Here is a 27923-nt window from a genome sequence, read left to right as displayed (position 1 = left end):
TACATTAACAAGATATTTTTATTTATAAATGTTGTAGAAAATACAAAGTAAAAAACAAAGCAAAGTTATACCCAAGCAGCCCATCCTTCAAACATTCGCCCAAGCAAATTATAATCAGAGGCGTGATCTATCAAGCAATCAACCTGATCTTCCACCGTCAAAGTGTCTCCTTCTTTCGTGGCTCTATGATCAAATTCCGTCACACCTTCCACTAGTTTAATGTACGCTTCCATATACTGCTGATTCTTTTGGTGTCCTGCTCTTAAATCTTCGACCATGATAGTAGTGGATTTAGCTCCACGTAACTTTCTTTCAGCTTGTTCAATTTTTTGAACCGGGTACCACTTGGACTCGGTAGGATCTATATTCTCTCCAAATTTCGAAGCATGCTCTAACCAATCAAGTGACGGTTCTTGAATAAAAACATTCATTGTAGCCAATAAGGAACTACTGTTGTCTCTGAAGGCCTTCAAACAGTGGATCAGGACTTCTCTGAATAACCCTTTTTCGCCTAGAGGTTTCATCAGGCTGACTATGTGGGGTGTTAGTCGGAATGGTACTAATTCTGGGATTGGTAGAATCTGTGTGGCTGTACCAAAGGCGTGGCCAAAGTCGACACCCAGAACTTTACCATTTTTTAAGCAGATTAAAATGTTGGATAGATGTCTATCACCAACTCCAAGTATCCACTGGCTGACACACATTATGGCGTATGATGTGATGAAGTTGTTACGTAGAGCGAAAAAACTTTCAATGTTGGTACTCAATTTCAAAAACTGTGACTTGAAAACGTTCAACTCAATGGAACTCGCTAGTGATTGAAATTTGGGTACCACCTTATCGCGTGTGTATTTCACGGCTGCACTGCCATAAGCATCGAAAGCTTCATTTGAAAACTTGTGTACCCATTCGTGATAATTTTGAAAAAGTTGCTCATAATTTTTTACAGACTCAAAGTCTGTGAGTGATTTCTTGACGAAGTCTTGTAAAGAACTCGTGTTGTCAATCCACTGTATTAAACCCAAATTTGTCGTTAGAGGTATCACCTGTGAATAATTTTTTAATAGTAGTGAGTATAATGACTTTAAAAATTACTTGGTATGTAAGAATGGACAACTTCTTGCCACTTAGTGACTTATCGTTATCAAAAATATTATTCATCAATGAAAACAGTTGCTGTATTCTTTGATCCTGTCGTATGTCTTCACCGAATTTGATAAGAAACGGGTATTCTTTGGTGTCGTTTCCCAAGATGGTGATTTTTATAGGTTTCCGGAGAGATGGCATGACTGAAACCTGAATAAAAATTGATACCTACATAGTTTTGTTGGAGAAATAAACAGGTCTCACGTTTGGGTTAAAACCAGATATTTTGACATGGTGTTGAGTCAGTGGGAGTTTGTTGCCATCATACTGACCCGGTATTTCCAAATCGACGTCCATTTTGTGGGCAGAGAAATTAGACAACCAAGGACAATAGTCTTTCAGTAATTGTGAATTTTTCTTTGCTTCGCCCTCATTTTGTAAAGTTGCACTTAATTCTTTATTAATATTCTTTAATGGTTCGATTAAATCTGCACTCTGGGTGGAACTCAAACCTTAAAGTAAACGTAGATGTAATAAATATCAGAGAACATAGAAGTTGGTAGCAAAGTTAAGTTAACGTTCGTTAAATAGTAGTTATGTAGTGCGACCTTATCAAATTTCCCGCCACAAAGTGGGCTAGAAGCCCCATTACATATCGCGCGTGTGCAGAGATGCCAATTTTTGCCAACACGTCAACGCTATCAGATATCTTAACTAAAACTTACGATCAAGTAAGTTCTTAAAATCTTCACCAAACTTTGTGATTTTCTTAAACATATTTCCTTGCATTAAAGAAACATCACGCGAATCCGGTTCACAATTAAACAGATTATCTAAAAGATATTCTAACAAGCGTTTAGCCTGAGTCAAGTCTTCTGTTTGAATAGATTTAACTATTTTGCGATTAAAGTACATTAAAATGGAGGCTGGTATTCCAACAAATGGGAGGGCTTTCAAAAATTCGTCAATTCTGCTATCACTAAGCAAAATATTGTCCAACCTAAAAAATAACAATAACGATAAAGACTCAAATTTAAATTAATATGTACTTCTCGATTAATTCGTTAAATTCCGTGTAGTCTGACTTGTAATTTTCTTTACTTAATCTGTATGAGTACATAATAGCTTGTGGGTAAGTTTTTGCTATTTTCAGAACAAGTGGTGCTACTGCTGAAATTTTTGGGGAATCAAGGGTGACTAAAATTTGAGGAATCCAACCGAGGAACATCCACACCGGTAGTTTACTCGTCTGAAAGTTGTCATTTATAAAAGTTTAACGTCCAGTAAAACTTACTTCTTCAATAAATTGTTCCGTGTCTTCTTCATTAAACTCCTTCTCCATTATTATACATGGAAATAACTGTCGTCCTTCGGACGAATTGAACTTCATGGCTCTTAAAACACAAAGCATAAAGTCACTGAAATAAGATTCTCCCTGTTTCTTTGCAAAATAAGCAAGCTGGACGTAAGCATTTGCTACTGTGTCGTACTCTCGGTTTGACTGGCTTGTGTCAGTTTCCATAGCGTTTTCTATCTCGTTTTCATAAAAGGGAAGAAATTGTTTTAACATTTCTGCTCCAAATAGTGCGGGATCTTCAACTGAAGAAATATTGTCAGCTTCAATCAAGTTTGTAAGGAGCTGTTTCTGCTGACAATGTTGATCATCATTGAGAAAACGTTGAAAGAATTCGTTGTCGTTCCGGAAAACAGAAGAAATTTCATTCAGCTGTTGAAAAAGATGAAAATGTGCTAAAGCTTTCAGCGATGACTGGCCTGGTACTTGAAATATTTTTCCTAGAATTAGTTTACTTTAAAAAGCTGTGAAACGTAATAAACAGAAAAATACCCAGCGGTTTGCAACCTTTTAACAAAACATCTAACTTAATGGTGGGGTCGTCTAACATTGATGACTTCAGGTAAGCCATTTTACTGAGTACCACTTCAAGTTTCAGGATATTGTGTTTACTGTAACTACGGAGGTATTTTCTCGTCATGAAAAAATTATTTTGTTCAATTCCAATATCCATAAGGCCTTCGTCTAGATTAAACCTTAGTTGGTTTAGATCAGGAACGATATCTTTTAACTCTCTCGCATTGGATGATTTTATTTTGTCTACAAGCAAATTCAGAAACTGTTTGCGATACAATACTTTTTCTTCGCAATATAAGATCGACGGTACATTTTCGTTAGCCGTTCTGGTCCAACGATTAAGCAAATCTTGTACTCTTTCTACCTTTTTCACGTTCAAATTGTTGAACACTGCCTGAAAGTCGTTGATGTCAATTATGTTGCGCAACTTCAACAATTGATTATAGCGAAGATTGGAATAAAATAAGTCCAACTGTTGCCAATTATCCAAGAACTTATTCAAATACATTTTCAAATACTTAAGAGCTTCGTCACTTTCTTTCTGTAAAATCCACAGCATAGCAATTTCTTCACAGAAACGGTTTTCCAAATAGTCCCACCGATCAGAATTGAGGCTTTCGTTGAGACTTGACAGAAACTGGTTTGATGTGTTCTCAGTGAACAAGGAGTTCTTTAATTGTCCACTGAGGTACCATGGCATTAATTTCTGTTGATTGAAACCTTGGTCCCACAAACTGTCCCAGCAATTATTTCCAACAATGGAATCAATTTGTTCTACCACTTTATCCCATTCTCCTAAATGTGCAAAACATTTGATATATGATTCGTAGTAGAAACCCTTTCTCTGTAAATTCTCGTCGGTTTGAATGAGTTTCCCGTATTCGTCTTGAGCATTTCTCCACTGCTGGCGAGATTCTGCAATGAGGGCGGTTTTGACACTTTCTGGGCAATCAGTTTTTTCAAGAAAGATGGATTTGACTACATCCCAATCGTCCATATCTTTGTATAACCTGAAATTAGCAAAAGTAGCATAATTTCTTCCCAGAAAAAATTATTACTCTGCAAGGCTTATCCACAGACTGATTTCATTGGTGGTTTCTTGTGGATCCGAGGATGAAGAATTGGAAGATGTAAGATATTCTTCTAAAAGTAGTACACCTAAAGTTCTTAAGCCGCTAGATTGACAAACCGAGACTATTAAATCAGCAGGAAGTACTATCGAGCTTTTGCACTGCAGAAGTGCATCAAATAAAGTTCGAAACAGGTTTCGATTATATTGAGTCGAGTTGTTAAAGATGGCTTCAATGGCAACTGAAACTGGCTTCAGAAAAGCTTGATCACTTCTCATTTTGTGTAATACGTTTTGGAATAGTTGAGAATACAAGATTTTTGAAATTTCGCCGTCATGCTAAAATATAAAATTAAAATTGTTAGGATTACATATATATTTTTGTTAAAAAACTACTTACCAAGGTTAGGGCTTGAAGTGGTTCTAACACATCCTGCAGAGTAATTTGAACATCTGGGAAATCTCCTTTCCTATAACTACGATAAATAACGACTTTATATTCACGTTCTTCTACTAAATCTTTCCTCTGCTCGGTTTTCTGCACCGATTTCCTCACTTCCTGCTCAGCAAAATAGCTTCTGATCTGCGACTTATCTCTAAGAAACCGTCGCTTAGGAATTTGGTACTTGTGTGATAGTGGTACCAAATAAGGATTAACCCTCTCTTCATCACGTTTTACATAAAGTCTACTCTCACTCATCGTGTACTGTGAAAACTGCTTATCTCGAACACTTTGAGTCTGAGCAAACTCACGAGCAGTTTGAGTCTGACGAAGTTTGCTCATGTCCCAATCCATATTCTCAAAATCTGGATCAAAAGTTCTCACAGTTTCGGCAAACAACGGCACTACAGACAGGTGTCGAAGACGCCAGTTAGTCTGAAGCTCGTACTTTTCAAAATCACAGTCTTCCAAAGGATGTTCAAACAGAGATTCTTTGTATTCATCCGACTGCTTGATACTATCCAAGAGGAGGTGCGAACTATAACCCAGAAAGTCGTTTTCTGTGGCCACTTCATACAAGTTTGACAAAACATATGTAAATCGCGCTGCGATGGGTGAAGGCAACTCGTGGTGGTTTTTCCAGAAATCAAAAACTTTTTCGCGAATTTCGTTATCTGGATCTGTGAGTCCTTGAACAAGAATTGGTTTACACAAGTCTAGAATCTCCGTGCTGTATGTTCCCTTCTGCCAGATTAGTGTGACGATGTCAAACATTCTTGTTCTGCACAAAACGTTTGAGTTTGATATGTGAGTACACACTGCTTTTATAATGGATTTGAAGAGCACGGACTCTTTTAAAACGTCCAAACACTTGTGGACGATTTCTAGACTCAGCAACTGCACTTCGAGATTGTCGTTGTTAATGTACGAATCCCAGTTTTCTGTTTTGAATTCATCAATTTTATCCGTAATGTTACTTCTGGTTAAAATGATTTTCAAGTAAATTACTTTCAGGGGTTTAGGTAGTCCGTGGAGTTGACTTAATAGATGTTTTATGTGAGACTCATCTGCTACTTCGGGATAATGTAAAACAATAGCTTCCAAAACGTCTGCAAACTTCTTTGGATCAATCTTCTTCAAAAGATCGTGGACATTATTGAAAACTTTGGAAAACGCTGCATCTTTGCTTTTTAAACGTAACAAAAGACCTATGATTTCACAACACGGTTTGTACGTTCTTTTGTAATTATTTTTCAAAATAATATTGAATATGGTTTCACAAAATTCGGTTGTTTTGTTTTCCCAAGGGAATATTTTGTTTGCCAAGAAAATCGAAAATAAATGTATTCCAACCTCCGCTGTTTTAGATTTGGGATCAACGTTTAATTTAGAATAGAGTAAGTCATAACTAACGGTGATGGACGATCTCCATGCTTCAATCAGCAAACGGATTAAGTCCAAATGGTACTTAAACATATCTTGTCTTTCGTTATTAAGGTGGTTAATCAAAAAGGTAATCAAATCGGAAGCAAGTTGAACTTCTTGTGCGGTTTGTGGAACCACGTTAGTAGACCAAGCGGCCAAAATAGCAACCTATTTATAATTTGAATTGTTACAGAAAAAAATGACAACATTGCGTTAACGACTTACCACATCAATTATGAAATAATTAAGACCATTTCCAGCACACTTATCTACAATGAATTTTAGAAGTGGCTCTAAAAACCATTTTGCAAAATGTTTGAAAATATGTATTGTATTGTCAATAACTTTGATCCAAAATATTTTAATATTACTGTGGGTTTTTGGATTTAGTAGGAGTGTTCTGATCCCTAAAAATGACTGCTAGTTTTTAATAGTTATATACGTACTACTTACCATTGACCCAAGCCGGTAGTTCGTAGTCGTCCGCTTCTTCATTTGGTAAGTCTATGATATTTGTATTGATCATATGTTCAATTAGTCCACACACAGTCGCCATACACTCGTGACTATTAACATCTGTACAATCTAGTTCTATTTCACTTTGAATCGGAGTTTCACCACTAGATTTTTTTTGTTTTAGTTCGCGTACAAGAGTATTAGTGAAGTCAAAGTTGTTAAAGTCTTCTGATAAAGAACTATTGTAAAGTCGCATCGATTCTATGTACCTTATAGACTGTGACTGACCAATCTGCTTTTTCTTTTGTGCCCGCACTTGGTCTCTAATGTTTACAAGAACTTTTCTTTTGTTCGGGATCGTTTCAAAGTCTGTTTGAAAAACGTACTTCTTTTTGGTATCAATTAAATTATTCCACAATATATCCACATTGTTTTCCTGACGTACAAAAAGTTTTGTGTAGTAGTTGACCTCTTTCACTGAGTTACTCACAATCGATACCATGGCCCTGTATAAATGACACTTATACAAACGGAAGAATTCCTCACAATCAAAAGAATCTTTAATAGCATCGAGAGTTATTTTTAGCAACTGACACAAAAACGCTTTATTACTCGGCTTTTCAGGCAGAGCAGCTTGTGTTATTCTATGAATTTCGGTATCAGTACTTCCAATTGGACATCTAAAGAATAACGTTTCTATTAATAAACAGTAGGAGATTTTCGTAACCAAGTTTTCCCGTGTAACTGGTTGTTGTAAAGTGGATATCATTTCCACAATATGGTCGACGGAAAAATCTTCAAAAACGAGAAGATCGCAATACTGGAAGACTGACATTGTGTTAGAGGCCAATTTATATCTTTGGAGATTGTCTAAATCGTGGTTCAGATAGAAGCTGTATAACTTGGATAGTGAAATTTTCTGTGTTGGTTGAGTGTTTCTTATGTAGTCAGTCAGCAAACGGTTCATACCAGAACTGCTCTTCTCAGTTGGTATTTTCACGAAGAGATCCAACAAAAACATGAGAAGCTCCGGGGTTTGTATTTTAGGTACCGAACACAATAATTTATCTAGAAATATTGTTTTGGTTTCTGGTGGAATTGGAGAAACTTCCGATAATAACCTGCTTTTTACCTTCATCAACCCCTCTCTAAAAATACAGATATCCAGTTGTAAAAATAATAAACCAATTTGTGATAATTGAGATTCATAAAATTTATTGACTGGAATATTTTGTTTCTTAGTTTAGTAGCTGTGATAGAGTTTTAAAAATATAACACAACCAAATATAGATTTCCTTTTTTCGATTATAATTACAGTCAAACGCTTAAAGTCTCCCTATTATGGAAATTCTATGTGTATGCGAAGTAAAATTAGAGGATTTCCATTTTTTTTAGAGAAGTGATGTTATTACAAAAAAATGTTTTAAAGGGTCTTACTATTATTTGGTTTATAACAAAATTGAGTATGATATTATTAAATTGTAGAAGAGTCATCTACAACGACTAAAAGTTAAAACAAAAATAGGTGTGGATTACAAAACTATAGGTAAAGAAGCGAGTTTTTCATAATAAAATTTTGCGATCATCAAAGACAAAAAGAAACGACAAAAAATGCTACAAACGGGAGAAAAAAATTGGTCGAAAGTTGTTTCGACAGAACTTCCCTCGCACCTAAAGTATAGTGTCTCAGATACTACAAGGTTATATGGCTGATTCTTATGTGTTGATTTAATCTATCAAAAATGAAGTGGATTACACAGCAGTAGTGTTACTAAATACACCCTTACGCCGCCCCAGTACGACGCCTATGGCCGTCGAGAGCTTTCTGGACGTACGCACGGCGCTGATGGGTGAATCATCACTGCTGACGGTGTCGACGGCCGAGCGGCGGGCGCATAAAGACAGGTCTGGAGCCGTCTCGAAGCGGCGTCCAGGGAAGTCTCGAAGCGGAGTCGTGATGGATGTTCGTGAAAGATCTCGATCAGAGAATATGGGTTTAAATAGAGGCGACCGTAGATAATGGATTATTCAGCGAGTGAAGACAGTCAAGAGCGCCGGAATAATTTCTGTACATATTCGTTGCAATAGATATTAGTGTAATTCGAGCTAAAGAAATAAATCTTTGAGTTTTATCAACGCCCGATTTATTATTCCCCCGTCAAACGTAACACTGGTGTCAGAAGTGGGATCAATTGTGACATAAGTCGGGATTCGAATTTGGTTGGTGCTACTAGGGGAGACCGGAACAAAGTGAACTTTCGAGAAAATTCTCTCCCGCGGTAAGAGTGGAATAACCGAATTAGACTTTCATCACCTGACATTGGCTTCGAAAATAGACATCCGTCAAGACTCGAGAAGTTTCTAGAAGAAAATTTTATGCCGACTACCACAAGAACGCAAACAGCCAACATGGAGGAACAACTGACAAAAATGATGAAAATGTTGAGCGAAAATCAAAGAATAATGGAAGAAAGTAGAAAAGAAGATCAAAGAATAATGGAAGAAAATAGAAAAGAAGATCGAAGAATAATGGAAGGAAATCAAAGAATAATGGAAGAAAGTAGAAAAGAAGAGCGAAGAATAATGGAAGAAAATTTAAAAGCTATGCAAACTACACTTTTGAACAGCCGAAGTGAAATCCTCCAAGTCGTGCGAAATGAAATGGACGAGGTGAGAAATGAAATGAAGAACAAGATCAAGGAGCTCGAAGAAAGGTTGCAAACACCACGACCTACAATTAAGACCCCTGCAGAATTCAGTCAGGTGAGAGTTCAACCCCTATTTTTGATGGGCAGACGTCGTGGACTACTTATAAGAAGCAATTTGAAGCTGCGGCCTTGTCGAATAGCTGGAATGACCAACAGAAAGCGACCGCTTTAGTAGTAGGACTACGAGGTACGGCCCTGGAGATTCTACAGACATTATCAGAAGAGAATCAGAGGGACTATACCGCCTTGACGACCGCCCTCGAACTCAGATTTGGAGATGAACACCTCCGGGAAATTTTCGGAGTACAGCTTAAATCTAGGATTCAGAAGAGTAGTGAATTTCTTCAGGAGTCTGCGGCAGATGTTAAACGTTTGGTCCACCTCGCCTATCCTCAAGCTCCGCAAGACTTCAAAGACAGACTGGCAGCAGAAACTTTCGTGAATGGAGTAAGAGATAGTGAGGTAAGAAGAGTCCTGCAGATCTCCGGGTTCAAGAAACCATCCGAGGCGCTGATTCGAGCGTTAGAAGTGGACGCCACATACAACAGTTCACCTCGTTCCAACGTTAAGATACGAGGTATCGGGGTTGAGGCCGAAGTAAACCCTATTCAAGAGAGTCTCGACAAAATGAACGAGAACTTTGAAAAATTCCCCCGCGAAATAATTGCCGAAATCAAGACGGGCAGTTCTAGACAACATGGAGAGCGCCTAGAATGTTACAGGTGTGGGTGTCAAGGGCATATTAGGAGGGAATGCCGTGTTAGATCGCCAGCGCTGATGAGGAGATCTCAGTTGCGACGTCCTCTACATCAGGAGCAGGAAAACTAAAGGCAGTCGGTACCTCGGAGCGCGTACCGGCTGCTAAAAGAGAAGCCCCAACGACTATAGTGGTTAGAAGTATCGCGGGGAGCGTCGACGGTCCGACAATCAGCGGAAAAATCAATGGACGGGAATCGAAGATCATCATCGACACAGGAGCCGAAGTGTCCCTTGCACGCAGATCCAGGTTACAAAATTGCCAGATTAAATCAGTATGTACCACCACGAATGTGAAGACGGTCACGGGAGAAACAACACCGGTTCTGAGTACAGCGGTGGTGAATGTAGAGCTCGGTCGACTCCGAATAAGGCATGAAGTTCTGGTGGCGGAAATCGCTGACGATTTCATTCTGGGTATGGACCTAATCAGCCGGTATGGTTTAATGATCGATCCAGAACAGAAAATTCTGCGTTTCGGATCCGAAGAATTTGTGTTGGGACGTCCGAATGTGGAAGCTGCAACGGTCAGACTAGTGGTCTGTCAGACAACGAAGGTAGATGGTAATGCAGAAGTCATCATCCCCGCCAGAGTAGAGACGAACCCCGGATACAGTTTGGGGATGGTGCAGCCGGCACGTGACTCGACCCACAAGCTCCTGATCGCGAGCACCCTAGTCAAAACCGATCGTGACATACCCTTACGGGTGGCAAACGTGTTTCCCAATGCAGTCAGTATTAGAAAAGGGGAGATTATCGGAATGTGTGAGTCAATCGTCCGAGTGTTGAACTGCGAGGAAGAAGACATTGAGAATGAGTCTAAGGAAGCGGATACCAAAGGCTTGGAGGTCAAGTGGGACCAGCTATCTGCTCGTGAGAGAAAACTGACCAAACGACTCATTCGTAGGCACCGTAATGTCTTCGACTCAGAGGAGGAACCATTCGGGAAGACCAACATCGTAGAACACCGAATAAACACTGGTGACACGCAACCGATTTGTCAGGCTCCGCGAAGACTACCCCTAGCCAAGCAAGAAGAAGCTACAAGATTCGTGCACAACATGTTGAGAGATGGGGTAATTGAAGAATCCAACAGCGCGTGGTCATCTCCAGTAGTCTTGGTCACCAAGAAGGACGGGACTACCCGATTTTGCGTCGATTACAGGAAACTGAACGACGTCACAAAGAAAGACAATTACCCCTTCCTCGAATAGACGATACCTTGACGACCTTATCCGGTTCGGCGTGGTTTTCAACCTTGGACTTGAAGAGTGGCTACTGGCAAGTAGGCTTGCACCCGGACGACAAAGAAAAGACTGCGTTCTCCACCGGAAGTGGCCTCTATCACTTCACCGTTATGCCCTTCGGATTATGTAATGCGCCAGCAACATTCGAGATGCTGATGGAGATGGTGCTGAAAGGATTGACATGGAAGACCTGTCTGGTATACCTCGACGACGCCATGATTATGGGCAAAACGTTTGACGACCATCTGAAGAATCTCGAAGAGGTGCTAGAACGAATGGAAAAGGCTCGTTTGAAACTAAATCCCAAGAAATGCTCGCTCTTCCAGAAACGAGTCGAGTTCCTGGGCCATATCGTGTCGGAGAAAGGATTAGAAACCAACCCGACGAAAGTTCTTGCTACCCGGGATTGGGCCATACCAAGAGACAAGCATGAACTACGAAGCTTCTTGGGACTCTGCACATATTACCGACGATTTATAGAAGGGTATGCCGATATCGCAGCACCGTTACATCAACTGATGCAGCAGAAGGCGACTTTCAAGTAGACCAGTACATATGGGATGGCCTTTAAGAGAGTGAAGACGGCTTTGTGCAACAGCCCCATTTTGGCTTACCCCAGGGACAAAGGAATGTTCGTCCTCGATACCGATGCGAGCAACTCGGGAGTTGGGGCCGTATTGTCGCAGATACAAGATGGGGAGGAAAGGGTTATCGAATATTTTAGCAAATTACATTCCAAACCAGTGAGAAATTACTGTGCCACAAAGAAGGAACTGCTAGCCATTGTCAAAGCCGTCAACCACTTCCACAAGTATCTACACGGACAGGAGTTTCTTATCAGGACCGACCACGCTGCCCTCTCGTGGCTACTGCGGATAAAGAATCCCGAGGGCCAAATAGCGCGTTGGCTGGAAAGACTACATCAGTACCACTTTAGGATCAAACACCGAACGTGTCGACTTCACAACAACGCTGACGCTTTGTCAAGACGTCCGTGCGGAGAGTGCAGGCACTGCGACAGGATCGACGCGGAAGAAGGGAACCTGCCCGTTCGTCGGACGATTTTTGAGCAAGATGAAGAATGGACAACGGCGCGGTTAAAGCGTGAACAAGAAGCAGACGACATAATCGGGCCAATACTAAAGTGGATGGAGGAAGGATTCGAATGACCCGGCTGGGTGGAATTGTCCGACCAATCCCCCAGTTTGAAGGCGTTATGGGCCCAATGGGATTCCTTGGTCATGGAAAATGGGCTCTTGAAGCGAAAGTGGGAGAGTCCTGATGGGCGTACCTCTAAGACGATGCTGGCACTCCCCAAGGTAAAGGTTTCCAAGGTCTTAGAGGAAGTTCATGCCGGATCATCTGGAGCCCACTTCGGAGTGAACAAGACTTTGTCGAAAATCCGGGAGAGGTTTTATTGGGTAGGCTATCGTGACGACGTCGAAAGTTGGTGTCGCAAGTGTACGACGTGTGCGGCCAGCCAAGGTCCTCATACCAGGGCGAGGGGAAAAATGAAGAAATATAATGTTGGGGCACCTTTCGAAAGAATCGCCATCTATGTGGCCGGTTCGTTCCCTGTAACAAACGATGGCAACAAGTTTATCCTGGTGGCTAGCGACTACTTCAGCAAGTGGCCAAATGCCTATGCCATTCCAAATCAGGAAGCCGTCACGGTCGCGAAAGTACTGGTTGACAATTGGATCAGTAGATTTGGCGTCCCCTTGGAACTTCACTCAGACCAGGGACGCAATTTCGAATCCAACGTCTTCCAAAGAGTGATGCAGCTACTGGGAATACACAAGACAAGAACAACGCCATTACACCCACAGCCCGACGGCATGGTGGAAAGGTTCAATCGGACTATGGAGCAACACCTTTCGAAAGTGGTAGAAGAGCACCAAAGGGATTGGGACCAGCACCTTCCACTATTCCTGCTGGCCTACCGCGCAGTTATCCACGACACCACGGATCAAACACCTGCTCACGTTGTATTTGGGAAGGAATTGCGGCTGCCCTGTGACCTAGTCTTTCGATTGCCATCCGAAGAACCAATGGAAGTACGTGACTACGTGGACGAACTGAAAGAGAAGTTGGTCAACGTGCATGAACTAGTGAGGGGTCGGATCAAGATTGCCAGTGAGCGAATGAAGATCCGTTACGATGTGAAGGCCAACTGTGGCGGATTCCAGGAAGGTGACTTAGTGTGGCTGTATAACCCCCGACGGAAGAAGGGACGTTGCCCAAAACTGGCTCCTGACTGGGAAGGTCCATAACACTATCGTCACTAGAATAAATGACGTAGTTTATCGGATCCAACGTGGACCGAAGACGAAGATGAACACCGTTCATCTCAATCGACTAAAACGGTACGAAGGAAACAACGAAGACGATTCCGATCGGGACGATCGGATTTGAAGAGGGGGGCAGTGTTACGAAATACACTCTTACGCCGCCCCAGTACGACGCCTATGGCCGTCGAGAGCTTTCTGGACGTACGCACGGCGCTGATGGGTGAATCATCACTGCTGACGGTGTCGACGGCCGAGCGGCGGGCGCATAAAGACAGGTCTGGAGCCGTCTCGAAGTGGCGTCCAGGGAAGTCTCGAAGCGGAGTCGCGATGGATGTTCGTGAAAGATCTCGATCAGAGAATATGGGTTTAAATAGAGGCGACCGTAGATAATGGATTATTCAGCGAGTGAAGACAGTCAAGAGCGCCGGAATAATTTCTGTACATATTTGTTGCAATAGATATTAGTGTAATTCGAGCTAAAGAAATAAATCTTTGAGTTTTACCAACGCCCGATTTATTATTCGACCGTCAAACGTAACAGTATTATTGAGACAAAGCCTTGATTCATGATGCTAGGATTGAGCCGGTAACCAGCCGCACAAAAGGAATTTTAACATCACATTATTAAGTGTTTCATGGGGCATATAACTTTGTAGTATCTGAGACACTATACAATGAAACATATCCAGCATTTTGTGATGACTTCATCAACATTTTTGCAAGAACACGTATCAACAGTATTGTATTCCCAAAATTTTCTGGAAAAATGGAGTGAGCCGTTTTTGATTTAATAAATAAATTTGACTCATGAATGCAATGATAAATCACAAGTAAAAACTCATTATATTTTGCACATTTTGGGTACAATTATTCGGCAAAATTTTGAGATGACGTCATTAGTTGTTTGGGGGGAATAAACAAATAAATTTGGATTAACAATTTACCCTGTTTACGATAACTTTAGAACGTCTGCAAGATTTCAAAGTATTCAGTTTTGCAATTCTTGATTTATTCAATAAAATAAATTGACTGATTCAGTAACTTTTTGAGTGACCATGTATAAGTAAATCTAAAAAATGAGGTTCTTAATTTGATCAATAAAAAATTGGTCGTAGGCTATAAGTATAATCCGACAAATCAAGCTCTTTAAAAAAATGATAAAATTTGATTTTACTATTTTCGTTTGGTGATAACCGCTGTAAAGTAAAAACCATAAATAACACCCCTTGTCCTTCAGCACTACGTAATAGCAATCTGACGCGACAAAAAGCCACTAAAGGAAGAGAGGAAAAGAAGGCGCGAAAAATGTCATAAAAATGTCAATAAAAAAGTCACAACAAAGTGTCAATAAGTTCACAAATAAGGCTACAAAAATAGAGGACAAAATTCCAACAAAAAAAGTGACAAAAAAGGCCGGTAAAAAAACAACAAAAAAGTGTAAAAAAAGCGATAAAATGAAAAATTGGCAGAAGGTTTTTCGACAAGACTTCCCGCGCATCTGAAGGCAAGCATTCAAACGAATTCAGTATCTTTAAACGACCATGAAATTCGAACGGATTCATAAACTACACGTGTAAGAGTATATGTATTATAAAATTAAAAAAAATTGGTCGAAAGTTGTTTCGACAGAACTTCCCTCGCACCGAAAGTACAATGATGGCGAAGCTAGTATTAGTTAAAATAAGATAGATTTTGCTAAATGACTGAACAATATTAGCAGTAAACACTGGAATGAAGAGGGGGTGGGTGGGCGGGGCTATTGGTAGCTTATAAAATATTCTGTAGGAAAAAATTAAACTTAGCCCCGCCCACCCACCCCTTCTCTCGATTTTTTTTTCTTCAGAAATAAGAAATAAATGTTATAGCAAACAAAGAAAAAATACGATTAAGACTTTTTTAAACAGGCTACGTTCTATTCGTTCCTATTCCCATTTTATAAAAGAACATATAATTCAGTCCGCCCACCCACACCACCTCCATTTCAGTGATTTATTTGATCTAGTCCGAATGAAAGGTGGATCTCAGTTGAAGAGAGATAAAATCGTTAGAATGAGAACAGCGTGTGTGGGCGGGGCTAGTACCTGCTAAGATGAGATTGATTTTAGTAAATAACATACCTTCTAAGAAAATGAAGGATGGGTGGGAGGTGCTAGTGCTTGTTAATATAAGATTTTGGTAAATGACATATCCTCTAAGAAAAAAAAGGGTGGGTGGGCGGGGCTAAAACTTGCTCATAGAACTAGAAAATAGTTAAATTTAGCCACTTTTTTTCCGTTTCACTGACTTATTTTTATTGAGTGTAAAATGGAAATTGAAAAATAGCGATATTGTATTCCCCAAATTTTCTGGGAAAATGGAGTGAGCCGTTCCTGATTTAATCAATAAAATAAATTGACCCATTCATTAATTTTTTCGAGCATTTTGTATAACCAAATCTAAAAAATATGAATACAGTGATAAATAACAAGTAAAAACTTATCATATTTTGCACATTTTACATAGAATTTATTCGGCAAAACTTTGTGATAACGTGATCATTTTTTTGGGGAATCAGCAAATACATGTTGATCAAAAATTTACCATGCTTATGATAACTTTAAAACATCTCCAAAATTTCAAAGCAATCGGTTTTGTAGTTCTTGATTAAATCAGTAAAATAAATTCACGCATTCATTGATTTTTTGTGTCACCTGTATAAGCAAATTCAAAAATTATGAATGGAATGATAAATCACAAGTACAGACTCATCATATTTTGTACATTTTAGATAGGATTTATTCGACAGACGGACAGACAGACGGAAACGGGAGACCTATTTCTTCGTCTTCTAGGGGTCATGAAAGGTCGAGAAAATGTAAAGGTAGAGAGTCGGCCGACGGACTCGATTACAATACTTCCTTTGCTTACGCTCGGGAAGTAAAAAAGTGTACGAAAACCTATCAAAATTTGATGTTAATAATCATCATTCATCAGTGCTTAATTAAATGCACCACTTGTGAAACAAGTCTTTGTACAAAGAAGTTACAATCTTATTTACAACAATTGTAAATTATAGTACGTAAAGACCAAAAAATTCATATAGATTTCAAGCTTGATACAACAAAATCTTACATCTAAGTATCGAAATGCTTGTTCAACACTTCGATATCACCAAACTAAGAACAAAATACGCATCGCAACTTTTAACTTGTGTAGTCAATTTTATTCTACGATACTAACCTTAGACTAGTATTATCATCATCTGTTTCATCCATCACGTTCACTAATAAATGAAAAACTTCAGCTTTAAAGTCAAGCTCATATTTCCATGAATTTTGTTCAGCATGCAAGAGACTCACTAACCAATTCTTCACGGGCCGACTGGACAATCTACATGACTTTATTATAGGAAGCAAACACTTAACAAAATCCAAACCACTTTCGGCGTTATTTTCATTAAAATGTGTCTCAAAAACGGTCCAAGTTGTCAACAGTTTAGCTACCGCAGTCTCGTTCACGAACTTAAGTCGTCTTTTGGGTACCGTGTAAAAGAATACATAAAAAAGTAGCTCCCTAGTTCGACTTATCGCACTATAATTCTTCAAACTTAGATCTAAAAACGTATCAAATTTGTTGACGATCTTCTCCATCACGGAATCTTCAAACGTCTTCAGAAGATAAGTACCCAAGTGAATCGGCTGCTTGAAATCTGCTGTTTGAACTTGATACGGTTTATACAAAAAGTCAACAAAACTCTTAAACTCATTTTCATTAGAAAGAGCAAAATCAAAAATTGATAGACAGTACGTTAATGTTGTATCCTGAAAATGATCGACATAAATAATTCCACTTCTTGCTTCTCTGATAAACTTGTTCAACAAGGTTGGAATCAAGTTATCAAAGAAGTTTTCAAACGAGAATTGCGTCAGTGAAAACGACTGCAACATGTTCAGTGCTTTTAGAAGATTTCTCTGTTTGGGAGAAACATTCTTGTTGAAGTCTATATCAGCTACTAAATGCTCGTTGACATAACCTTGCAACATTTGCAGCAACTCCGCAGCTTTGTCTGGTGGTAAATTCGTCAAAAACGTTTTCACTATTGGCGCAATGTGACAATCAATGTTACCGTCGGGCAACAGACGTGTAAATCCTAAACTCTCGTGATTGAATATTATATCAACAACGAAATTCCATAAATCCGGGGTCCAAAACACAAGGAAGTTAGGCGAGAGAGCGTTTAAAAGCTCTAAAATTTTGACAGCCGCTTGGGATCTCTGTTTATCAAAAGTTTGTATCTCGAACGAGGTAAACAACCACTCTTTGACTTCAATAACACTGTAAGCTTGTTCCAAAGTTGCTTTAGACAGTTTATTGACGAAATAATGAATGGCATTGATAATAGTTTCGGTTAAAATATTGTCCAAGGGTGTTAGTTTGTTAGTGACGACAAACTTGTACCCATCTAGTGCACACAAAAACGCTTGCATCCATTTATTTGGTCCTAATCCTTCACATTTTGATAAATTTTCTAAAGTTGGGTAGCGCGTCAAAAATGCTTCATAAATTTCTACAACCCAGTTCGTTTTTTTGAAAGATGTAACAAACGTTTCAAGAGTGCTAAATTGTGTTATTTTTGGTGACAAGTTGCAAAACAGTTCCATACATTTTTCCCTACAATACCCACTCGATGATCCTGTTTGTTCTAGCAACCAAAGAGCAACATGCTCCAAAGTTTCTCCTTCCATATCAACGGGGATTCTTCGATGTCTGTCCGCCTTATTAAACATACTGGATTTTTCCACAAAGCCTCTTTCTACATGGCTTAAGGCGCTATTTATGTGTGTAATTGAATTTTCGTCGGTTGCTTCATATTCATAAGTTGAAAGACTTTTAACAAAGATGTGAAGAAACTCAATCCAAAACATACTCAAAAGGGTAGTTTCTTCGCGAAGTTCTCTATATATGTTATTGAAAATTAAAGCAGCTCCTAGTTTTTTGGAAGGGTCTGGATGCATGCTGTAAAATCGCATTTTTTTAATTAGGATTTTGATGTTAATTTGATCTATGGCTAAATTTTTTTCGCTTGTTTGTTTAATTGTCCATTTGACGAATTCGTTGATGCATTTGCCTGAGAAATCTCGTAACGCAGTGTCAGTTGGGTGGGTTATACTTTCCTAGAAAGATGGGGTTAAATATAACTCTATACCTATATGCACAATTTAGTATTTACCAGAACCGACTCAATGAATATAGCGCTATGTTCGCTTCGCAATTGTGACACTTGTGTATACCAATGAATTAACTGAAAACATAGAGGTCTATATAGTTGTTCAATGACTGGGTCCATGTCACATCCGAGCTTCAGTAGAGGTACGGATATATGTCTCAATAATTCATTTAAATCGGAGAGACCAGATTGTGTCATTTGTTTTGCTAAAATTTGATTACTGTATTACGTCATAGAACAAAAAATCAAAATACATACTTGCTCCCAAAAAAATCATAATTATAGCTTGTAGGAGCTCACAAGCCATAACTCTAGTTTTCCTGTCAGAACTATTTAGTGCTATGTTAATAATTCTTGGAAGTAGTTTATCAAGGTATATATCTAATTTGATATCATTATAGGGTAACACGATTTTCAGATGTTGCTGATTACTCCAAACAGACAAATTCGTGTCATCCTCATGAAAAGCAAAAGCTTCACATAACGCATTGCTTTGTCCACCAACAAATTTTATAATCCTCATTTGAAGTCTCATAAGTTCTGGTTCAACGTTAAGTAAAACTTTACGTTTCTTCAGCGCTTGCGCAGTTTTTCTTTTGGTTTCGGGAACACTGGAATCCGTGAAACGTCCCAACGATTTGCTCTGTAGGTAATAGTCTAGCAATGCTATAATCTGTATTAAGAAAGGTTCCATTTCTTCACAAGTAATCTTTTTTTGCCACTGTTTCAAGGTATCTAAAGCCATGTCGGCCAACTGTATGTAGTTTCGACCAACATAAAAAATCGTTTTGAAAGAAGGTACACAAGCTGGTAGTATTTTTCGGATTATAACAATCGGATACTGTAGAAGAACTTGAAGACATGCAATCAACAAGTCTGCTTTATACTCTTGCGTTTTGCTTAAAATGCTGTTGGCGAATATCGTTAAAGTTGAGTTACACATTTGGACATCCTGAACAACGCTACTGCTTGATTCATCGAAGTAATTTATCTTGTTGCAAACTTTTAAAATGAACGAAAGCAGCTTGTAAAACCCACTAATCAAAGGAAACTTGTTGCATTTATCCACGAGACACCGTATCAACGTGCTAGCCCATTTTTTCAAATTTGAGGGGTCGACGTTTTGGAAAATCTTCTGATAAAAATCCACCACGTTTAAGAAAATAGCGAAGTCATTAGCTTCGGCTACTTTATATGCAGACTGTATATCCGTTGCAGCCTCCGCTGCCTCATTCAAATCAATGGAAACATTGAGTTTGTCAATTAACACCAGCAAAGTTTTCATTAACTGATTTATAATCTTTGTCAAAATGCGTGTGCGATTTTCCGAACAAATCCCCATCTTGTCGAATTTATGCAGTGTTTGAATCCTCAACAATTTTCGCCACATCCTGAAATAATTCTTGACAGTAAGTACTCCAGGTGTACCTTTTTCTAAAATATTAACTTCTGAGACATGCTCATGCGAGCAAGACCAAACTACTCCTCGATATATCACACTCTCCACAAAATTATCGAAATTTTTTTCATCGTTGGATAATAAATAGTAGCAAGTTGATACTAAAGCCTCTATAACAGCATCGTGGCAGGAACATGGCAACTGTGGATAAATCTTAATCATCAAAATTGTTACTTTTTGTAAAGAAAAAAGTTCGCTGTTTGTAATTTTTCTGACATGAATGAATTTTGTCATAGTCTGTAAGTTGCATGGTAGATTTTCTAAAACGTCTCGCGATGGTTCTGGGTCAAGAATAAACCTTTGTTCGAAGTTCTGAACTATCAAAATAAGTGTGTTTTTGAATTCCTCTTCACCTAATTGTAGTAAAAATGAACCAAATCCGTGCAAACACAGATTTTTTTCATGATGAGTAGCTTTGTTATTATTGAATGTTTCATTAAAACACTGCATAAAGTACTAAAAACGCCAAAGAACTATTATAATTTTTAATGTAGACCATAATTTTACTAACCCTTATAACATCTGTATGCTGCTGAGGTAGTAAAAATGTTCCTAGGGCACTATAGAGAGCTTTAATCACGAAAATACCAACTTTTTGATCATCAGGTCCATAATCCAACCATTTTAGCAAATTTTTGTGCCAATGTTGGATGTTTTCAATCATTAAATTAACAAATATTGACATATTATTTCCCAGGAACGTTAAGGCAGCTGAAATAATTTGAACAGTTGAATTAAAAAAAATGATCAGATCGAATCTTACCTCTGTTGGCGATTTTTATTACAGATGTTGGAATTGTCATTCGATCAAGATATGTCCAAAGGCTGTTGATGACGGTCTCATCTTCTTCTGACTTTGGATCGAGGGGAAAACTTTCACAAAAATGATCCAGTCCAGTAAAAACACCGCACACGACCGAATTAGAAAAATCTGTCTTGTTCATTTCAGCTTTCAGTGCACTTATAAAAATGGACTTCAATCTTTCGTGGTTAGTTATAGAATCTTGAAAGTACTTAGCGAAAGCTCCTAAGGCTTTGAAGACTTTTTCTTGAACTAAGAAATGATCAAGTCGTGTATAACTTACTAAATATCACTTGATACCATTACCTGTGACGAGTTTGTTCGTATTAACTGTTGTTAATAAACTGGCGTACACATTATTGTAACACACAGGATAATCTAAACACTTGTTAATTTTTTCAAAACTGAGAGTCACCACTTCTAATGCTTTTACTTTTTCATCGGCGGAGACAAGTGAGGAGTTGATGACTTTGAAACATATATCGAATATCACAGTTATATATTTCTCTACTTTTGAAGAAAAATTATTTATCAAAGTATAAATTATCTCGAAGACATTTATAACCGACGACTGGAATTGTTTCTTATTCACAATTTTGGTAACGAAGTCAAGAAGACCTTTTGATTTGTTGAATAAATATTGTAGGTATAAGTCTGAAAAAGTATATACTCCATAAAAATTATTTAAAGGTGGTGTAAAAACTACCCAAATCAGGAATATTAACTTGTTCTCGCGTTAAAACATCGTTTAAGTTGATAATTAATTGGTTGCATTGTCTTGGTCCTGCATTCTCATCTTCCAAATGCTGATAGAGCAAAGTGAAAAAACGTCTTAGATCCAAGTCCATGGTTATATTTATATATAAATACACAGTTTGTGGAACTCTAAAAAGTACATGTATTTTTATCACTTGCTGATTGTGCAGTTCGTTAATTAATTTTTCGCTAATAAAAAAGTGCGATTTCATCCAACGGAATGGTTAACGTATCTAGAACTATCGTTAGTTTACTAAAATCTGTTGGTACTTGTTTTACTTAAAACACCATAAACCAGTGCCCAAAAAATCATATTTTTTCCATCGCTTTCTGTTGTGACCTTGACATAGTATAAGGTGGCACAATAGTGTAACCTATATTTGCTGGTTGCAGATTTAAAATTTAATTCAGCTGCTGAGCAATCTGCGTTTTAAACAAGCATTTGATTCTGATCACATTTAATTGTAATATTGATTTATGAATTTAATTTGAAGTTTACAAAAAGGATAAACCTATAATTGTAAATATAATAAGTATCAAAAAAGGAAAAACAGAAAAACAGTTCAAAAATGTTCATCAAGAAACACATCTAACAATTTTTTAAATATATGATGGAGCGTTTACTGCCTCCTCTGGTAAATCATTCCACATATTAAAAACTCGGTTAAACCAAAAGTGTTGTCTAGGTAGTGTTCTAAATTGTGGTTTCAAAATGTTTTGGGAATGACTACGACGCTGCGGAGTTTTATTTAATTCAAAAAGGTTGATATTGGACAAATCCCTGAAAGTATGAAAGGTTAGGATAAGGTCTCCTCGTTGGCGTCTTCTGTGCAGTGTCGCCAACCTCGTAAAGATTAGGCGTTCTTCGTAGCTGAATTTCCTAATTGAAGGAGAGAGTTTAGTAATTCGTCTTTGTACACGTTGTAAAATATTTATGTCTTTAACAAAATAGGGGGACCAAATTGATGCAGCAAATTCAAGAATTGGTCTAATACGAGTATAAGTAGGATGTAGCTTGCTAACTGTGCAGGGATTTGGGTTCCAGAAGTAGTGTTTAATGAGGTGGATTAAATTATTGGCTGTTTTAACTACTGAAGTGATGTGCTTTTCCCATTTGAGATCCACTGAAATGGTGACACCAAAGTCCCTCTGATGGCTAACGGGGGACAATTTAGATCCTGCGATTTTATAAATGAGCTTCGGATTGTTTTTATCTAGGTGACGCACAGTTCACTTTGTCTTATTTAGTGGAAAGAGCCATATTAAACACCAAGCAAAAATAGACTCCAAGTCCCAAGTTGGTTATAGTCGGTTAAAGGATTAGCATATAATTTGGTATCATCGGCAAATGTCGCGATTGTTGTAGACAAGTGAGAAGGTAAATCACCGACGTATAGGAGAAACAACAGTGGACCCAAAACGGAGCCCTGAGGAACTCCGTTTAGGACCGGTCGACTTTTTCAGACAGACTATTACCCACTCCAACACAAAAATATCTGTTGGAGAGATAAGCATCAATCCATTGCGACAATTTCCATCTAACACCAAAACATTCAAATTTCAAAAGAAGTCGTTTTATTGAAACTTCATCGAAGGCGCGGGCAAAATCTAGATAAATGACGTTAGTGGCACAGCTATGATCCATATTAAGAGTCCAGTCACTTAAACAGCCTAATAAGTTAGAAATAAGTGATTTACCCACAGTAAAGCCATGCTGATACTCGGGTATTATGTTGTTGCGAGAGACAAAAAGTCTAAGCTCCTTAACAATAATGGACACCATAATTGTTAAAGTAATGGATTGATTGTAAACAATGTCTGTAGTTAGAAGCCAAAAATCTGTCGCCTTTGTTGTAAATAAGTGATATAACAGACAGAAGCCAAAACGAAGAGAGTGTACCAGAATCAAACGATTGTTGCATAATCGTTGCTAAATAGGACGATATATTGTCCGAATAAGTTTTTAGTATTTTAGGGAATAATTTGTCTAGTCCTGGTGCCGATGAATCTTTGAATTTCTTCGAGAAGAAAAAATGTCACTTAACAGCTGTGTTTAAATGTGAAGTGTTTAAATAAAAGAGTAGAGTAGAAAATTATTGCACTTTAAGCGCCCGTTTATACGTCTGATTGGCGTAGAGTCGATCACATGGTACTTTAACGCCGTGTTAAAAATTTAATCGCAGTCAAATACTTAATTGAGTTTCGATAAACCACGTCTAAATGTGTTAATTCGTTCAATACTAAGCCTTACAGCTGATGCTCACAAGGCAAAATCTTTTTAAAACTCAGTGTTCGTTGCGGCGCTAACTAAAGATTGGTTAAAGCACAAAAATCTGATAGTTTAGGAAACGAGATTTCGATAGCAATTAGACCAAGAATTAAAATCAAAAATTGAAACACAAAATTTGTTATTAGTAAAACCTGTCTATATATGCCGGAATCGCGCGGGTCCAAAATTTTTATCCGTCTTAAACAGGGTTCCGGCTTTTACAGGAAACCCGACTATGATGGAAAGTAAACCTCTATAAAACGGAAATCAATTTTTATTAAATTGAATACATAGGTACATATAAAAGAATTATTTGAAATATTTGTTTATTGTTATTTGCTTTTTCGGTCATTGAGATATATTTTCCATGCTTGTTCTCAACTGCAAAAGGTTGGCTACACGCTCACCTCTTTGCCATTATTCTCTAATTTATTTTAGGAATATGTTTTATAATTTGATATATTTGCGTTTTTGCAACCGAATTTTTGCAAATTTCTTTAACACTCAAACTTTGCTGCTCGTGTACATTAATTAAATCCGTTTTGTTGTTATCGTTGCTCGTTTTTTGGGCCATTGCGAACACACATGTAACCACCAATTAAATGAGAATTGAGAACAGTGCTTTTCTGTTGACAAAAAATGCACCTGCAGGTCCACGATTTGAATTACATATTTTTCGTAGAAATCATCAATTTTGTTCTCGCTTCCGTTTTACACAGAGTTGGGTGCATGTATTTTGACACGTTGGGACTTACAAATATTTTCCGTTTCCGGCTTATACGGACCAAAATACATTAAATTAGGTATTTGAAAAAACGGGAATGCGGAAAATTTCCGCGATGAGCAGTTTTCCGCCTTCTACAGAGTCCGGCATAGACCGGTTTCACTATTGATGTACAGAATGGAGAAATTATATTAGATTCAATCACATAAGAATCTCCAAACATGAAAAATACATTCACATCAAAATTACAAGACAGAAAGACGATCTCTAACCAAAAATGACGGTATTGTATATACCAGTATCTGCTGTCATAGATTGTTTCAGCTTATTTATAACATTAAATACAGTCTTTTTTGTATAAATCTGTTGTCTAAAACATGGGTGTGGACGTAGATATTAGTCTATTAGTTATGAAAATTAGTTGTTCTGAGACTGAAGTAGACGATTTTTTAAAATAATCCCAACAGGTATTTACTATATCATGCGGATCATCAATTTTATTATTCTCGTGGATCATAACTGAAGGAATGTCAGCTTACTAATCGCATCATATACAGAATAGGGATTTAAGTCATTAAGAACATGACCAGATTTAAGAACTAAATTATAAGTTGTAATATCAATTTCGAGATCAGATTGACAGATATTGTATTTAGGTACGTTTGAACGAAAAATTGCATTCCCTCTATGAAAAATGAACACCAGCAATTTTCCAACTGGAGAAAAAAGAAAAATGTTCGAGGTTTGAACGAAAATATTATCTTGGCATACATGTCCGAGAAATCAAAAAAAGTAAAGACGTCGACGTTATGGTTATATTTTTCGATGTTAAAGTTGTCTCTAAAATTAAAGGAAAAGAAAACGGCAGGTTTGAAGATTTTAATTAGTATTTTACAGATTGTTGTAATATTGCTTTTATGAAGATTTGGAATAGTTCTAACATTCTTGAAAAAACAATTATGCAAACAAATCACAAACTGAAAAAATCGAAAATATTTACTAGTGAGGAGGTCAACAAATTTTTGTGTGAAGCACTTGACAACAAATACTTGCTAAAAAAGGTTTGATCATATAATTTTATTCCACCTAGTAGTCTAAAACACACTGTTCTGTTTGTAGGTTGCTACTGTAATGGATATTAATGGAGGTTGCAGAACAGACGAGCAATGGAGAATGGAAATAAATCATATAGAGGACAGAGGATCCGTCCTTGCAATTAGTGTTCCTGACACTGAGACTAAAAAAATCGCGAGTATTTACCGTTGTTGATGAACAAAATGATTACTTTTAAATTACACAGAGAATAAACACCAAACAACTCATTGGAAAAAGTACCTCCTTACAGTTTCCTCCGCTAATTGCTGAATTTTTGGAACTACTAGATTTTATGCTATATATAGGGCACTATTTACGTCGGTGTCCTGTGACATTTTTAGTGGACGCTGGTGGGAATCGTCTCAAGCTCAAGAACCACAGTAGTTGAAAGCCATCGAGGGATATGTCGAACAAAGTTTGGTAAAGAAAAAAAAACCTTTCCAAATAGCTATTTATATGTACTTACATCAAGATGTAAAATGAACGCTTTTTTCGCACTAGACGTGAAGTTTCTGACACTCGCTCGTATGAGAACACGTCGTATGCGAAAAAAGCGGAGTTTTGCAGCGTGTTATATACAAGATTTTTTGCAATTTTGAACTAAAAGTAAATATAAAAATAAATTGTAATTCTGGTTGCGCGAATAATTTTCAATCAAAAGTTAGGTGGTTGAAAATATTTTTGTTGGTTACTGATTATAATTATATTATTTACGTTTGAACGGTGAACTTCCAAGTAAGATTGCGAATTTTCTTGAATTGCAGCTCAGAACCGTTCTAATTTTGGCTCCTTTTATAAGTGCACTCTAAATATTTCTTGTTGTTCCGATTCCAAACATGTTAATAAAGTTATTGAGTGACTTGTATTGGTATTTTTTAATTTGTTGATCAAGAAAAGGATCAACATTAATTCCTCATGTGATATTTGAAAGATTAAACGTCTACTTTAACGACCAAAAAAAAGGAATAAATTCGATATGAGAAAAAAAGATTAATAAATTCCCTCAAAATCTAATGGTAATAATAAGGCATTCAAGTATAAGTTAAAGGATCATCTTATACGAATGAGTCTGTGTTCCATTAATGAATATTTTAGTTAATTGTATATGCACTAGTTTCAGTTTTGTTTCATTTGTTTTTGTGACATATTCCATTCACTTAAGGTCTATTATTATCTGTTATTATTACCAGAGTAAATGACATTAGAAATGTAACACCGAGAAATAACAATTTTTGGAGTTGGTTTTACCGTTTTTTTTTTTGAAGTTAAAACTTCAACCATAAAAAACAACAAACGAAGGAAAAAATAATGCTCCTAGTACGTTTGGCAACCCCCATTTTGAATGGATTCGTTGACACGTCTGAGCATCGATTCCATTACTTCTTCCTGTAGTACTTCATCCCAAGCAACTTGAATTTACAGCCGTAGCGGAGGCAAGGTCTGTGGAGGATTTTGTAATGTCGTCACTCTTCTGCCCCTCGTATTCCATACGTGTTCAATGGGATTTAAATCCGGAAATCTGGGGGGTCAGGGCAAAACATTCAAAAGTGTTGGAGATAAGACAGATATTGTAATCAGAGCATTCTTTATGAACATCAGTTTTATGCAATAAAAATTGTTAAACATAAATCGTTATTTCTTGGTGTTACATTTCTAATGTTATTTAGCATACTATTTAACGAAGCAGTTTTCCTTGGGAAAACAGAACTCTACTGGTGAATATGCCGACGGCGACGTCAATATTACTATACTGTGATATTACTTTCCTTCAGTGAATAAATCTCAATACGCAGAATGAAATTTGAACAATTTTAATTTATTGTCGCAATCAGCACACACGAAACACGCATCGGGCACTGATAAGTGATAAGTATCACAAAGCAGATAAACAGCAGGATCGACTTCCGCATTGAAGTTTGGACCTTTATTTTCCATTATGTGTATAAATTAGACGTAATAAATAGGAGGTATCACAAGCATAACCTCAGAATTTAAAAAGGTATACAAACCTTATGACATTTGAGCGACGAGAGCGCCCAAGTCACGGCGATTACATGAAGCACAACAAATAAGGAAACACAAAACACTTTTTTAAGGAAAATGTTCAAAAACAAACGTATTAATAATATCAAGTTGTTCTTAAGACACCTTAACCCTTTCAGGTAACGCCTGAATTGATAATTAATCTACTAGTAATTATTAAGTTGAATTTTATACATTAAATTCAATTAACATGGCACAGCAAAACCCCACTTCACCACG

At 37.6% G+C, this 27923-nt stretch overlaps 2 protein-coding genes across 2 annotated transcripts; both read right to left on the bottom strand.

Annotated features, from left to right (window-relative positions):
* Positions 1 to 27923, bottom strand: LOC135138067 (DNA-dependent protein kinase catalytic subunit-like). The gene is made up of 19 exons (XM_064067915.1): positions 27671 to 27923; positions 21524 to 21702; positions 21124 to 21471; positions 20779 to 21069; positions 20527 to 20726; positions 18815 to 20471; positions 18560 to 18762; positions 16570 to 18503; positions 6346 to 7496; positions 6118 to 6299; positions 4426 to 6060; positions 4015 to 4364; positions 2933 to 3966; positions 2381 to 2880; positions 2136 to 2335; positions 1812 to 2086; positions 1351 to 1598; positions 1096 to 1296; positions 1 to 1046 (listed from the first exon to the last, which is right to left on the bottom strand). The coding sequence occupies exons 2-19, from the start codon at positions 21663 to 21665 to the stop codon at positions 66 to 68; spliced, it is 11532 nt and encodes a 3843-aa protein (XP_063923985.1). The 5' UTR covers positions 21666 to 21702; positions 27671 to 27923; the 3' UTR covers positions 1 to 65.
* LOC135138665 (uncharacterized) lies at positions 22194 to 23286 on the bottom strand. Its single transcript, XM_064068639.1, has 5 exons — positions 23276 to 23286; positions 23054 to 23234; positions 22844 to 23000; positions 22569 to 22787; positions 22194 to 22267 (listed from the first exon to the last, which is right to left on the bottom strand). The coding sequence occupies exons 1-5, from the start codon at positions 23284 to 23286 to the stop codon at positions 22194 to 22196; spliced, it is 642 nt and encodes a 213-aa protein (XP_063924709.1).

The sequence above is a fragment of the Zophobas morio genome, unplaced genomic scaffold (assembly GCF_036711695.1).
Source record: "Zophobas morio isolate AGI-343-1 ecotype UQ-CSIRO unplaced genomic scaffold, CSIRO_AGI_Zmor_V1 ptg000030l, whole genome shotgun sequence".
Lineage (NCBI taxonomy): Eukaryota > Metazoa > Arthropoda > Insecta > Coleoptera > Tenebrionidae > Zophobas > Zophobas morio.
Note: the sequence above shows the minus strand (reverse complement) of the source record. Positions and strands in the feature narration are given on the sequence as shown.

What these genes read in the sequence shown, in the direction of transcription:
- LOC135138067 (XM_064067915.1), bottom strand. Translation starts at nt 21,665, where the DNA reads ATGGACTTGGATCTAAGACGTTTTTTCACTTTGCTCTATCAGCATTTG. An exon ending in ACTACCGGCTTGGGTCAATG is followed by an intron (nt 6,300 to 6,345) that starts GTAAGTAGTACG and finishes AGTCATTTTTAG; the next exon opens with GGATCAGAACACTCCTACTA. An exon ending in TTTTAAGAACTTACTTGATC is followed by an intron (nt 1,599 to 1,811) that starts GTAAGTTTTAGT and finishes GTTTACTTTAAG; the next exon opens with GTTTGAGTTCCACCCAGAGT.
- LOC135138665 (XM_064068639.1), bottom strand. An exon ending in TTGGAGTCTATTTTTGCTTG is followed by an intron (nt 22,788 to 22,843) that starts GTGTTTAATATG and finishes TGCGTCACCTAG; the next exon opens with ATAAAAACAATCCGAAGCTC. An exon ending in GCTACATCCTACTTATACTC is followed by an intron (nt 22,268 to 22,568) that starts GTATTAGACCAA and finishes ACCACAATTTAG; the next exon opens with AACACTACCTAGACAACACT.